Raw genomic sequence first — 12,294 nt, 5'->3', positions numbered from 1 at the left:
TTCTGACAGCCAACCCTCTCTGTCAGAGTCCCCATCACTCAGCCAAGAAAAAGAACCCAGTCACCTGAGAACCTGAGTACTTTGTGTTCAAAATTAGGAGCATGATTTGGAGTTTCAGTAAAGAGAAAGGAAAATTGGATATGTATGTGTGTGTGTGTGTATCAGCAGTTTCCAGAGCATTGTATCTTTAACACCTAGCATATTGCTTGACACACAGTAGGTATTCATGTTTATTGGTTCAAATTGCATGTTTGTATTTCCTGATCTCTTTTCTCTACCCAAATAGAATTAATCACTCACTCTTTCGTGATGCCTCTTTTGTATGACTACCATAGACTTTTATCATATTCTATTTGTTTCATTTAATGTTTATTTCCCTGTACTAGATTGTCACAGTCTAGATGACCATTTATTGCTTATCATTGTACTATGGACATATGCAGGATTATCTGATGTACAGTAGCTGTTCAATAAATTTTGGAACAGTTGACCGTATGAATTAGTATTACAGGAAGGTGAGGATATGTGTATAGAATGTGCATTCTGTCTCCTTGGGCTGCTTTTAATTATTGAATACCTACTGCGTACAAAGGGCCATAAGAGACACAAAGAGCCTTGTCATTAAGGAGCTGAGAGCCCAGAAAAAGGTTCCTCTATATGTAATCCTTATGTGCTATATCCTAGAAGAAGAGTTACCTCAATTCTGTTGAACTCATCAAAGCAGGCCCATGCTCCTGCCTGGGCCAACCCCTTGAAGAACTTCCCCATGGCTTTGTAATCCAAACCATCTGAGCAGTTGAAGACCACACACTAGAAAGAGGGAGGATACCATCACCATTCAGAATGGATTCCATCACATCTGACTTACCCTGCACCATTAAACAGGGGTGAGGCTCTTCTCTTGTTCTTTAGGAGGAGCTGGGGCCCAGTCTGCCTGTTTCACTAAACCATCTTAAATTTCATGCTCCCTTCCCTAGACAGGGGACCAGAGAAGGCCAGGAAGAGAAGGTGGGAATAAACGGTATTTCCTACCTACCAACCTACCTGCTTAGCCAAAGCTTTGGCCAAATCTTTGGTGGTTTCTGTCTTGCCTGTCCCAGCTGGACCCTCTGGAGCTCCCCCAAGGTTCAGTTTCAAAGCTCCCATTAGTGTCCTAAGCAGTAGAAAACAGGACCTCAGTGCCTTGAATCCTAAGACACAGGAGAAAAACTAGCTTCTTGTTTATTTTGACTCATGCAAATAGTCTAAAATTTCACCTCGAGTATATGACCAATACATCATCATTGTAGAAAATTCTATTTTACTCAGTGTTGTAACCTCAAAGCCTGACATAGTGTATGGCATATGGGCAGCACACATAAGCATTTGTTTGAACAAATAAATAAATACCTGACTCAAAAAAAGTGAAAAATACTCAATAAACTCCATATTCCAAAGATCCCTAGTGCTAATGGAGCAATGAAAATAAACATATTTCTCCCACTAGATTATGAACTCTTGAGGTCAGGAACCGTATTTGATTCCATTTCATATCTTCTGCAAGCCAATACAGCACCTGGCATGTAACAAGTGCAAGATAAATCTTAGAAACGAATGATATGGAATCTCTATAATTTCAGTTAACATGCTGTCTTATGATTATTTAAGTACGTCTCCTACCCTGAAGACTTAGGGTTCCTTGAGGTTATGCATGGTATATGGGAAAATTCAAGAAATGGTTGATGATTAATGAGTGTAATAATGAATGAATGGAGAGGAAAATTCACAGAACATAGAAAAACAATGGAGGATTTTGAAAGAAGAAAATACTCTCAAGTGTTATTTCTACAAATAAAAAAATGCACTTCTACGAGAAATACAAAAACAATGAAAATCTAAATATTTACAAGATTGACAAGTTCACAAATTCCACATTTCTAATGTTATGAATTCCACAAAAAGTGGCAAGGCACAGGATGACTGCATCTCTTTATGCAGCTGATCAGCAGGGCTTAGTAGGGGTCACTGGCTCCAACCCTCGTCTGACCACTTGGCCATGGGATTTCCAGGCACTGTCCTGATTCCTGCCATTGGAGAGCTCTCTACTTAAGTCCTGTGCCATGTTCACAGGTAGGCACCAATATCTCTTTGTTGGTTCAAATGGATTAATTCTCACTAGGACTTCTAGTGAGTTCTAAGGGAAAAATTTTAAAATCTGAGAATCTGAAATGTAGAGAATAAAGGTAACCAACCCAAGATTGTCCACACTTTCCTCCATAGAGTCTTGTCCCTCTGGAGTTCTCTATCCACCTCTCAGGTCTGGGAGCCCCAAGAGTTTACCTGTAGCAGCGGTCAGTGAGGGGTGTTATCACCAGCCGGGGGGAGTTGCCCAGGTACTCGTAGCCATACAAAGCTTCGGTAGTTATCATGTGCACGTGCACATTATTTTCCTCCCAGTAGTAGCGGAGTTGTGAGATCCACTGGAAATCATTCAGGTCAGAAACCCTGTCCTCAGATAACTTGACCACCACATCACGGGCTGTTGGGACACAGATACCAGAAACACACATGCAGAACCATCAGAACTCTTCTGTTTCCATAGACTTCTCAGAAGAGGCCATTTACTTATTTATTTATTATTTTTGAGACAAGAGTCTCACTCTGTTGCCCAGGCTAGAGTGCAGAGGGGTCATCATAGCTCACAGCAACCTCAAATTCCTCCTGCCTAAGTCTCCTGAGTAACTGCAAAAGCCACCACACCTTACATAGAAGAAGATTTTGTTTTGTAGAGATAGGGTCTCACTGTTGTCCGGGCTGGTCTTGAACACCTGTCCTCAAGTGATCCTCCTATCTTAGCATCCAAAAGTGGTAGGATTACAGGTGTGTGAGCCACTGCACCTGCCTCCAGAACAGGATGTTATTGAGGCCCTTCACTCTCCAAAGAATTTTAGGTTCTACTACCTTCCTGTCCACCCTCAAGCAGCAGACAGCAATGCCTGTCAGAAGCTGGTATTTACTATCTACCAAGGATCCATATAGAGAATCTGCTGCATTATAATCTCTCAGACAGTAGAGCATGAAATGTGCATACTCTGAAATCAGACTGCCTGGGTTCAAATTCTGGTTTCACCATGAACCAGCTATGTTACTTCAGGAAAAATTCCTCAATTTCTGTTCCTCAGTTGGATAACCTGTTAAATGGGGCTAACATAGTACCTACATTATAGGTTCTATGTTATTATTAGGATTAAATGAATGTATATGGATGTATCTATGTTTATATACTTTAGAGACAGAGATAGAAGCATGCCTGTCATATGAAAACATTACGTAAGTATTAGCAACTACTATCATTCCCAAACTCTTGGGGGAGTGACCCAGGGAGCTTTGTAATACATAGTGGCCCCAAATGCTGTAAATATGCCCAATATACCACTTTTGGCTCTGTTACAAACCTCTAGTATATCGTAAGAGAATGCAATCAGTGTAGTCTGGCATAGTTAGCAGGGGAAGGGGGCACATGAATCCATAGCTAGATGTATTCTTTCCATCTGTGGGTCTGAAAACTGGTTGGGAGATATATTTCTCTCCTTTCTCTCATGGGATTGTAAGCCTATTCAATTTTCTTTCACTGAGGTTCAAGAGTGGATATGGGCTTAGGAGAATCATTAATTTTTTTTTTTAGTAGTTCACAGGAGGAGAGAGCTATTGAGACCTCAGAGCTTGTATAGTAGTCTTGAAATTTAGGATCTCAGAAACCTAACTCAGCAAAGGAATTCTTCTATAGGGCTCCTGCCTCTTTGTGAGATAAGCCTTCTTTCTTACAGCAAACACAAAACCCTGCAGAGAAGATTCCTTGAAGAAGATTATACCTACAGTTCTTTCCTCCTCCCCACGGAATTCAGTTTTCCTGTAGGTTCTTTGGGGAGCATATAAGATAGTAGGAAGAGTAAGGGGAGTCTGTATGAGAGGTCTGAGAAGAAAGTGAATTTCTAGGCATTGAATTCAGGATGCCTTTGCTGTGTGGTGTGTGTGCACCTGCACGTGTGTGCACACTGTTTTGTGTTTATGAATCCAATCACTCTGGGCAGTAACCACACACCTGTTATTATTCCTACAAGCTGGCTATGTGGTCACATGAAGAACACATTTTTCCTTCTCCTTGATTTAATGCTAGTCTACCTAAATGAAATTGATTGAAATGAGCATCAACCTTGAGAGGAATAAGATGCCATGAAATGCCAGTAGGAAGCAGGGTATGTGAACAAGAAACTCTGTTCCCAGGCAACCAGTCTGGTCCGGCCCTAGTTTCCTTGGTGATGATGGGGTGAGGATGTGGGGGTGTTTTGTTTTATATAAAGAATTCAATTCTTCTTTCTCTTCTTCTTCTTCTTCTTTTTTAAAAGAAAGAGCTGGAAAGCATTATCTCTCACCACCCTTCCCTGCATCACTGCCCATTTGCAGTCCCTTGGGCTTGGAAACAGACATAGGAGTTTCTGCTGCTTACTAGCTATGTGCCCCTCTGCAAGTTATTTACTCCCCTTAAGCCTTATGTTTATGAAAATGAAAATGCCAATCACTCAGCACAAAGCTTGGCACCCAAAGAGTATTCAAAATATTAACTTTCATTAGCTAAGGAAATGATTTGAGATTGTTGAAGCTCAGAAATGACTTTGCCCATCATCATTTCAGTAAGAGCCCTGCTTGGAGGGTTCCTGGAAATAAGGTTGAAGATGGGAAGGGAAACAAGAGATGCACAGAGCCTTTTGGCGCTGGCTTCTCTCCTCCCTCCACCTCCTTAATCTCAGTTGGAGAAGCCTCTCCCTACTGGGGAAGGAAACTCTGAATCATTCCATTCAGGAGAACTGAGACAAGCAAGCCTGGATGCTATTCCTGGACAGCCAGTAATGCCAGGGGAAGTCTCCTTGCTTACCATGGACGTCGATGACCGTGAGGGCCCCCAGAGTGAGTCGGGCTCCACTGCTCAGCTTCCCTCGCACCAGCTGGACAATCTCTGCAATCTGATCATTGCTCTTTTTCAGGAAATCCTGGTAGGGGCAGAGGAGGGGACAACTGACTAAGCTGGAGTCCCCTCTGGTGATCTCCATTCTCAGAGAATGGCACCATAGACCACTGGATGGCTCAAGCCAGACTCCTGGGTGTTATCCCTGAAGCCTGCCTTTCCCTTGGATGCATTCCAAACGCATTCCAATAACTGAAAGAGGCCAGATTTGGAAGGTTATGTACTGTAAGATTTTATTTTTATGATATTATGGAAAAGGAGTGGAAAACAGTTTGGTAGTTACCAGAGGCTTGGAGTAGCAATAGGGGTTGACTACAAAGGGTATGAGGTGATTTTTTTTAGGTGCTATGGACCTGTTCTAGATCTTCATTGCGATGATGCTTACATGAATACATGCACATGTCAAAATTCAAAACTGTATGCTGCAAAGGGTGAATTTTATCGTATATAAAGTATACAGTGAATCAGAATTAATAATGAAAAATATCTGAAGCTTTTTTGGATTCAATAACACAGAGGAGATAAAAAACCAAAATGCAACATGTAGTTCTGGATCGGATCCTGGACCAGAAAAGCCTTTGTATGTCCCTGCTAAACTACAAATACTGGAGAATAGGAGCTATGTTTGTCTCATTCACCTCTAATTCCCTTTACCTAGTATCAGCCCCAGCACAGGGCAGATGCCAAATCAATATTTGTTAAGTGAATGATAAATGGATGGATGATTATCCTATACCAACAGCTTCTTCCTGTGGGATATTGAGGCACATCATTCAACCAACATGCATGCGCTCCAGGGCTTGGTGTGTGATGGGACACATTCTTTCTATCTATGGGTAGAAAAATGGGTACAGAGATGTAGTCACAAATGCTGAAAGTTTTTAGAGTTTCTGAAGTCTGAAATGATACACATGTGAATGCAGTCCACAAGTGTATGGTGCAATACACCTATTAGAAATTATCAACATGGAGTCTGTATAAACATGAAACTTGGTCAAATATTAAAGTTTAAATTTTAAGGTATAAAGCAAAATACAGTAAATTAAAATATATTTTGGTTCATAGACAATCCTCTATGGGGGAATAACAGGGGGTCTGATGAGATAATTGTGGGAAATTATACCATGGTAGAAAGGTAGGGAACAGAATCATCACTCATTCATTAAGCAAACATTTATTAAGCACCTACCCTGTATTCAGCCCTGTGATAACCCCTGGAGATGGAACAGTGGGTAGAACAGAGGTGGCCTCTTCCTATAGGGTTTAAGCCTCATAACTTACAGGCACCTTGTTTGACCCTCCCACAATACAATGATGGGGTATGACAATTCTTTGCATTTTATAGACAAGGAGACTGAGACTCAGGGTAAGTTGCTCCTGGTCACATGCTAACAAGTGGATGTGTCAGGATTTGAGCTCAGGTGCACCCAGGTCCTATACTCTTAAAGTATTGGTGTCAACTCACTAGAAATATGTGTATTTGGATCTGAGGATAGTCAGGCACTTGAGCATGGTTGGTCTCAAGAGAAAGCTGAAGGAAAGGCTGGGGGCAGGTTCATTTGGGACTAGGGGTAGTGAGCAGGGGTCAGTAGTAGAGGGAGAAAGAAAAATGATGGCTCCTCGGCCTATGAAGACCACAAAGCATCTCTGTTGGTAGAAATTCTGCCAGGTCGACTCATGGAAGCCAAGCATAATAAGACTTGCTGTCCTGTACCCCAGAATTTCTATCTAGGAAAGAGTTTGAGAGGTCTTGCACTATAGAACTCCAAGATAGCCTCAATTTCAAATTCTTCATCCCACTGTCCTCATAAGAACCCTGATTTCTCTGACACTGTGGGCTCCAACTATATTTTTTTAAATGGCTGCTCTAATTTTGTCATTCAAATCCTAATTGATATTCTTATCTTCTCTGCAAGTTTTGCAGCAGGCTCACTTACGGGTAGAGTATTTTCCACTAGGGCTTCAGACACTTCCCTGGTCCAATAGATGGAGGAGACACAGATGACCACTTGGCCAGGCCACTGCAAGACCCACTGATTACGAGGGACCTAAGAAAGTGCAGGGGACTTGTTGTAGTATCAGTTCATCATGTTGACTTAAATTGATTTTTTAACAACAGGCCCCACCATCTTGCTCCCACAACAAAAATAAAATCCTCCTCCATCCTAGATGGCTATAGAGCTTGACATCTCTGGAATTACCAATTTATTTCTCTCTGAATTTTATGAAACAGAAAAAAATTCCCAATAATCTCATCAACTTTTGGCATTTTTTTCATGCTCCTAGCTAGCAATTTTTGACATAGTTATAATCAAGGTGGTGTTCAGAGAGTGCTCATACATACTGTTTTTATTTTATTTTATTTTTTATTTTTTTAGAAATGGCATCTTGCTGTGTTACTCAGCTAGAGGACAGTGGTGTGATATAACCTCAAACTCCTGGACTCAGGAGATGCTCCTGCCTTGGCCTCCTTAAGTGCTAGGATTATAGGCATGAGTTACTATTCCCGGCATAACTACTGTTTTAAATGGCTCTTTAGTATTGCAGAGCTGGCCACAGTTTCCTAAGCCAACACTCTCTGCCCTTTTTTTCTTATATTACAGGTCAGGAACAGGAAAACTATGTAAATAAATACATAGATTGTTTGGTGAATAAATACAGCCATGCCCAACATTTATATATGGTCCATGCTGCTTTTGCACTTTAAGGGCAAAGCTATAGTAACCATTCTTCTGTATAACTGTGCTGCATATCTTTTTTTTTTTTCCTTGAGACAAAGTCTCACTATGTCACCCTGGGTAGAGTGCTGCGGTGTCACAGCTCACAGCAACCTCCAACTCTTGGGCTTAAGCGATTCTCTTGCCTCAGCCTCCCAATTAGCTGGGACTACAGGCACCCAACACAACACCCAGCTATTTTTATGTTGTTGCGGTTGTCGTTGTTTTAGCAGGCCCAGGCTGAGTTCAAACCTGCCAGCCTCGGTGTATGTGGATGGCGCCACAACCACTATGCTATGGGTGCTGAGCCACGTGTTGCATATCTTAAACATACACATAAAATTTATTTTTAAAAAGATAGTTGTGATGGGAGTGTGGCCAGCAGAGCTAAAAGCATTTGCTATCTGGTCCTTTATAGAAAAAGTTTGTCGACTCTTGTTATAGATTCAATTGCATGACCTAATTTGCTACTGGTAGCTGCTTTTCTTCAATTTTTTAATTTAGAACATGTCATAGAAAAAAGGCTTGTTCTTTCATCTTACAATGCAAATATCACTGCAAGGGACAGCAGGACACAGGTCAGTCCACCACACTCAGGATCAGTGTGAAGGTGTTAACTGAATATTGTTTTGTTCTATGGAAAGGGTCTGGGAATGGGAACAGGGGCCTGAAAGTAAGAAAGGGCACATGAAGTAGAAAGCTAGCCAGTGTGATTCTTGTTAGAGGCTAACGGTTTATTGGAATAGATTATTTTATTTTAAGGCCTTATGTCATACTTGTTCCCCTAAAACTTAATGAGCTTAGTGAGTTTGGCCCTTGAGGCATCTGTGATATAAATGAATGTTCAACTGTAAGGGCCTCTAAATAGACCTAACACTGTCAATCCATTAGACAGAAAGGAGAACGGAGGCTAACCCTCTTCTCTTAGATCATCTGCTAATCACTGTAAATGTTTCACCAAAAATATGTTCACTGCCCCAGGATTTATGGGTAAAGAAAAGACAGCCACAGAGGGGTGGGATTTGGTAGAGAGGTGGAGGGGCTAATTGGATGGATTTAACTTTCTCTCTGAAGTTCCCTTTGCTATAGCAGTACCCTGGCATGTGTATCCGATTCATGTTTACCTGAACATATGCTTCAATCCCAAGTCCAATGACGTCCCTCAGACTGGCAAGCATCATCTGCTCCACCTGTTGCAGCCACTTTTCCACCATGCCCTATGGGATAAGGACAGACAGAACCATAGCCAGAGCTGTAGTAGTCAACTCAAGCCCAGAGAGGGGAACTATGGGCAGAACCAGTTTTCTCTCTGAACAGGGCTGGAGGGAGGCCAAAAGCTTTTTGGTTTGATACCTCTTCAAAGAAGTAATAAATTTTTCTTTTTTTTTTTGAGTCAGAGTGCCAAGGCATCAGCCTAGCTCACAGCAGCCTCAAACTCCTGGGCTCAAGCAATCCTCTTGCTTTAGCCTCCTGAGTAGCTGGGATTACAGGTGCCTGCCATAATGCCTGGCTAATTTTTTCTATTTTTAGTAGAGATGGGGTATCGTTCTTGCTCAGGCCTGTCTTGGCCTCCCAGAGTGCTGGGATTATGGGAGAGAACCACTAAGCCTGGCCAGTAATAGGGAATTTTAAAAGTACATTTCTTTCATGTCATTTTCTGAAACAGACAGCTTCTCAGGAGGCAAAATTAAACATCCATAGTTCAGTTAATACAATAAATTGCTCCTTGTTAACGAACAATTGTGATTCATGCCTTAGTCCAATGGTTCCCAAACTCTGCTGTGGGGATCTTTAAAAAATATGAATGTTTGATTCTTGCCCCCAGACTTTCTGTTTTAATTGGTGTGGATGCAGTCTAGCCATTTGGATTTTGATTAACCCTCCACAGCCAATTCAAATATGCAGCAAATTATTCACTTTCAGAATTTCAGGTAAATATAGTTGTTGATGTTAGGTGCTTGTAAGCTAGCTAGTGTTTGAGTTGGAAATGTGATGGTTGCTATTTATATGCATGGGTGTAAAAAACAGTCAACAATAGGAGGCCAAGGGTCCTTGTCAATTTCCACCTGAGGGTGTGTCATGCTCAGTAATTTACATTTTACTCAGTATATAAGGACATATGTATGAAAATCTTAGTTAAGTGCCCTGGGAAGCTGTTTGTCTGACAGAATCAGCTGGGGTCTGCATATTGAGATCTAAACAGAATCAAATCAGTTGTTTAGATATGATTTTTACTACTGCCTTCACATCAAGTTTGTTTAAAATCCTTCCACAAATTTAGCATGTCATGTAGATTTCAGTGTAATACACCTCTTGGAGATGGGTAAACTGAGACTCAGAAAGATTAACTTTCCTACCTACTAGTTGTTAAGTTAAGAACCCAAATGTTTCTTCAAATCTGGGCAGTCTGAAACTAGAGTCCTAAAGCTCTACCAATATGTTTTCTGCCTCTTTCTGGTTTGCTGTGTTAGTGAGAAAAGAACCAAAGATGGGTAGAAGGAGTTACTTTGGCATGAGCTGGGTAGATTTTCTGAATAAATGGAACTGTTTCTTTTTCTGAGCTGATCATGCCCACAATTTCCAAATTGTCTGTAAACTCCAGCTTGGCAATTCCTTCAAAACATTTCTTCAAGTGTGGCTGCACTCGAAGGGGGTCCTTTGTCTCAGATAATATCTCCAGCAGCTCATCATTTGATAGGAAGAAGAACCTATTTCAAAGCAAAGGAAGATAATAACTGGAATCTCTTCTGAGAACTTTTCTCTCCAATAGGTAGTTCATATCTAGGTTAATACAAGCTATGCCCTAGGGTCTTTTCTGAGGCCCACTGTCCTTTATAATATATTATCTGGGACATAGAAGGTGGAGAGTTTTCTTAAAGAGATAGTATCACACTATGTTGCCTAGCCTGGATCTTTTGGGGCTCAAATGATCCTCCTGTCTCAGCTTGCAAAGTAGCTGGAACTACAGGCATGTACTACTGTATCTGGCTTGAAGATGATTTTTTTTTTTTGCAGTTTTTGGTTAGGGCCGGGTTTGAATCTGCCACCTCCAGTATATGGGACCGGTGCCCTACTCCTTTGAGTTACAGGCGCTGCCTGGCTTGAAGATGATTTTGACTCTGAGAACAACAGAAAGAATGATGGCTGATGTATGAGTTTAATATGTTTTGGGGAGTGGGTGCTACCAGTTGAAAGAACAGTGGTCCTTAACTTTGGCTGTACTTTGTAATCACCTGGATAACTTATAAAAATTTCCATTGCCTAGAGATTCTAATAGAATTGATCTGGGGGTGGGTCTGGGCAAATTTGTATTTTTAAAAATTGTGAGGATTCTAATGTTCAGTCAGTGTTGAGAACCACTTATCAGGAAGAGAGAGGAAAGACTTCCTTGTCTTTCCTTTTCTCTAGGTATTTTAGAAAATATTACAGGTATGATACAAGAAAGTGAATAGTAATAATGAGCCTGTTAACAGAGGACTCTACCACCTTCTAAACCAAATATAATAAGACAACTTCATCTCTTGCTCAGGCCCCAAAAGCAGCAACAACCAAACTTCAGAAAATGTTTGATGTACAAATTTCTACTATGACCATCAGGCTGGAAGCTCTATAATGGAGGGACCACACGATTGTGGTCTTCACTGTCTATGGTAGGTTATGAAAATGGCCACAAAATTTATAGCTTTTCTCATCAAATGGTAGAATCTATTTTCACATCTCTTGAACCTGAACTGGTTCTGTGTCTTGCTTTGACCAATAGAATATAGTGAACTTCAGTTTGTACAAGTTCCAAGCCTAGACTTCAAGAGGTCTTTAGGCTTCTACTCTTGCTGCTCTTGAGAACCCTGTGACCACCAGTGTGTGAATAACCCAGGTTAACCTTCTAGAGAATGAAAGACATATGGTCCAACTACCTGTTGCTCCAGCTAATAGGAAGTCAACTACCAGATCCATCAACTGCCATCGTACTGCAGTGAGCCAGAAGAACCACCCAGTTGAGCCTAGCCCCATCTGTCAACTCATGGAATTGTGAGCTACAGTGTTGTACTAAGATTTGGGGTGGTTTGTTATATAGCCAAGCAAATAAGACACTGTATCTGCAATGTTGAGCAAATGAGAAGAGCTCAATAATTATTTGTTGGTTGACTGACTGACCAATATCTAATGAAGATGTCAAAATTCAGGCAAAATTCAAATGAGTGATCTCTATAGATTTACATCACCTCTATCTCCATCAAGTGTGATAATGAATAAGACTCAATGACCATAAGAGTAACAATAATACATTTGTATAAATTAAAATTAAAATCATTACTTAATGCTCTGTATTTTTGAGACAAAGTTAAATTATGCAACTAGCAACATTTTCAGAGTGTTTGCTGAGTGCTTAATTTTATTTTATAAAAATGTATAAAGAAATATTGAGGGCTGTGTGTGTCTTTATCTTAGGAGAAAATGTGGCTAAGAGAGGTTAGAAGATTGAGTAGCTTATCTAGACTTTCTGGGTTTGAATTCTAGCTTGGCTATCTACCAGCCCTGTGTCATTGGGCAAATTACTATTTTTTATTTATAATA

General features: G+C 40.8%; 1 protein-coding gene across 1 annotated transcript in view; it reads right to left on the bottom strand.

Moving 5' to 3' along the window:
- The window catches only part of DNAH3 (dynein axonemal heavy chain 3), a 190,638-nt gene that overhangs the window by 109,250 nt on the left and 69,094 nt on the right, over positions 1-12,294 (bottom strand). Inside the window, exons 24-30 of the mRNA XM_023513826.1 lie at positions 10,226-10,427; positions 8,844-8,936; positions 6,940-7,050; positions 4,913-5,027; positions 2,320-2,518; positions 1,045-1,153; positions 697-810 (exon numbers count right to left, since the gene is read on the bottom strand). Of these exons, the coding sequence (XP_023369594.1) occupies positions 697-810; positions 1,045-1,153; positions 2,320-2,518; positions 4,913-5,027; positions 6,940-7,050; positions 8,844-8,936; positions 10,226-10,427 (943 nt within the window). The remainder of the gene's footprint in view (positions 1-696; positions 811-1,044; positions 1,154-2,319; positions 2,519-4,912; positions 5,028-6,939; positions 7,051-8,843; positions 8,937-10,225; positions 10,428-12,294) is intronic.

This window comes from Otolemur garnettii, unplaced genomic scaffold (genome assembly GCF_000181295.1).
Source record: "Otolemur garnettii isolate 467f Iridium unplaced genomic scaffold, OtoGar3 scaffold00044, whole genome shotgun sequence".
Classification (NCBI taxonomy): Eukaryota; Metazoa; Chordata; class Mammalia; order Primates; family Galagidae; genus Otolemur; species Otolemur garnettii.
Note: the sequence above shows the minus strand (reverse complement) of the source record. Positions and strands in the feature narration are given on the sequence as shown.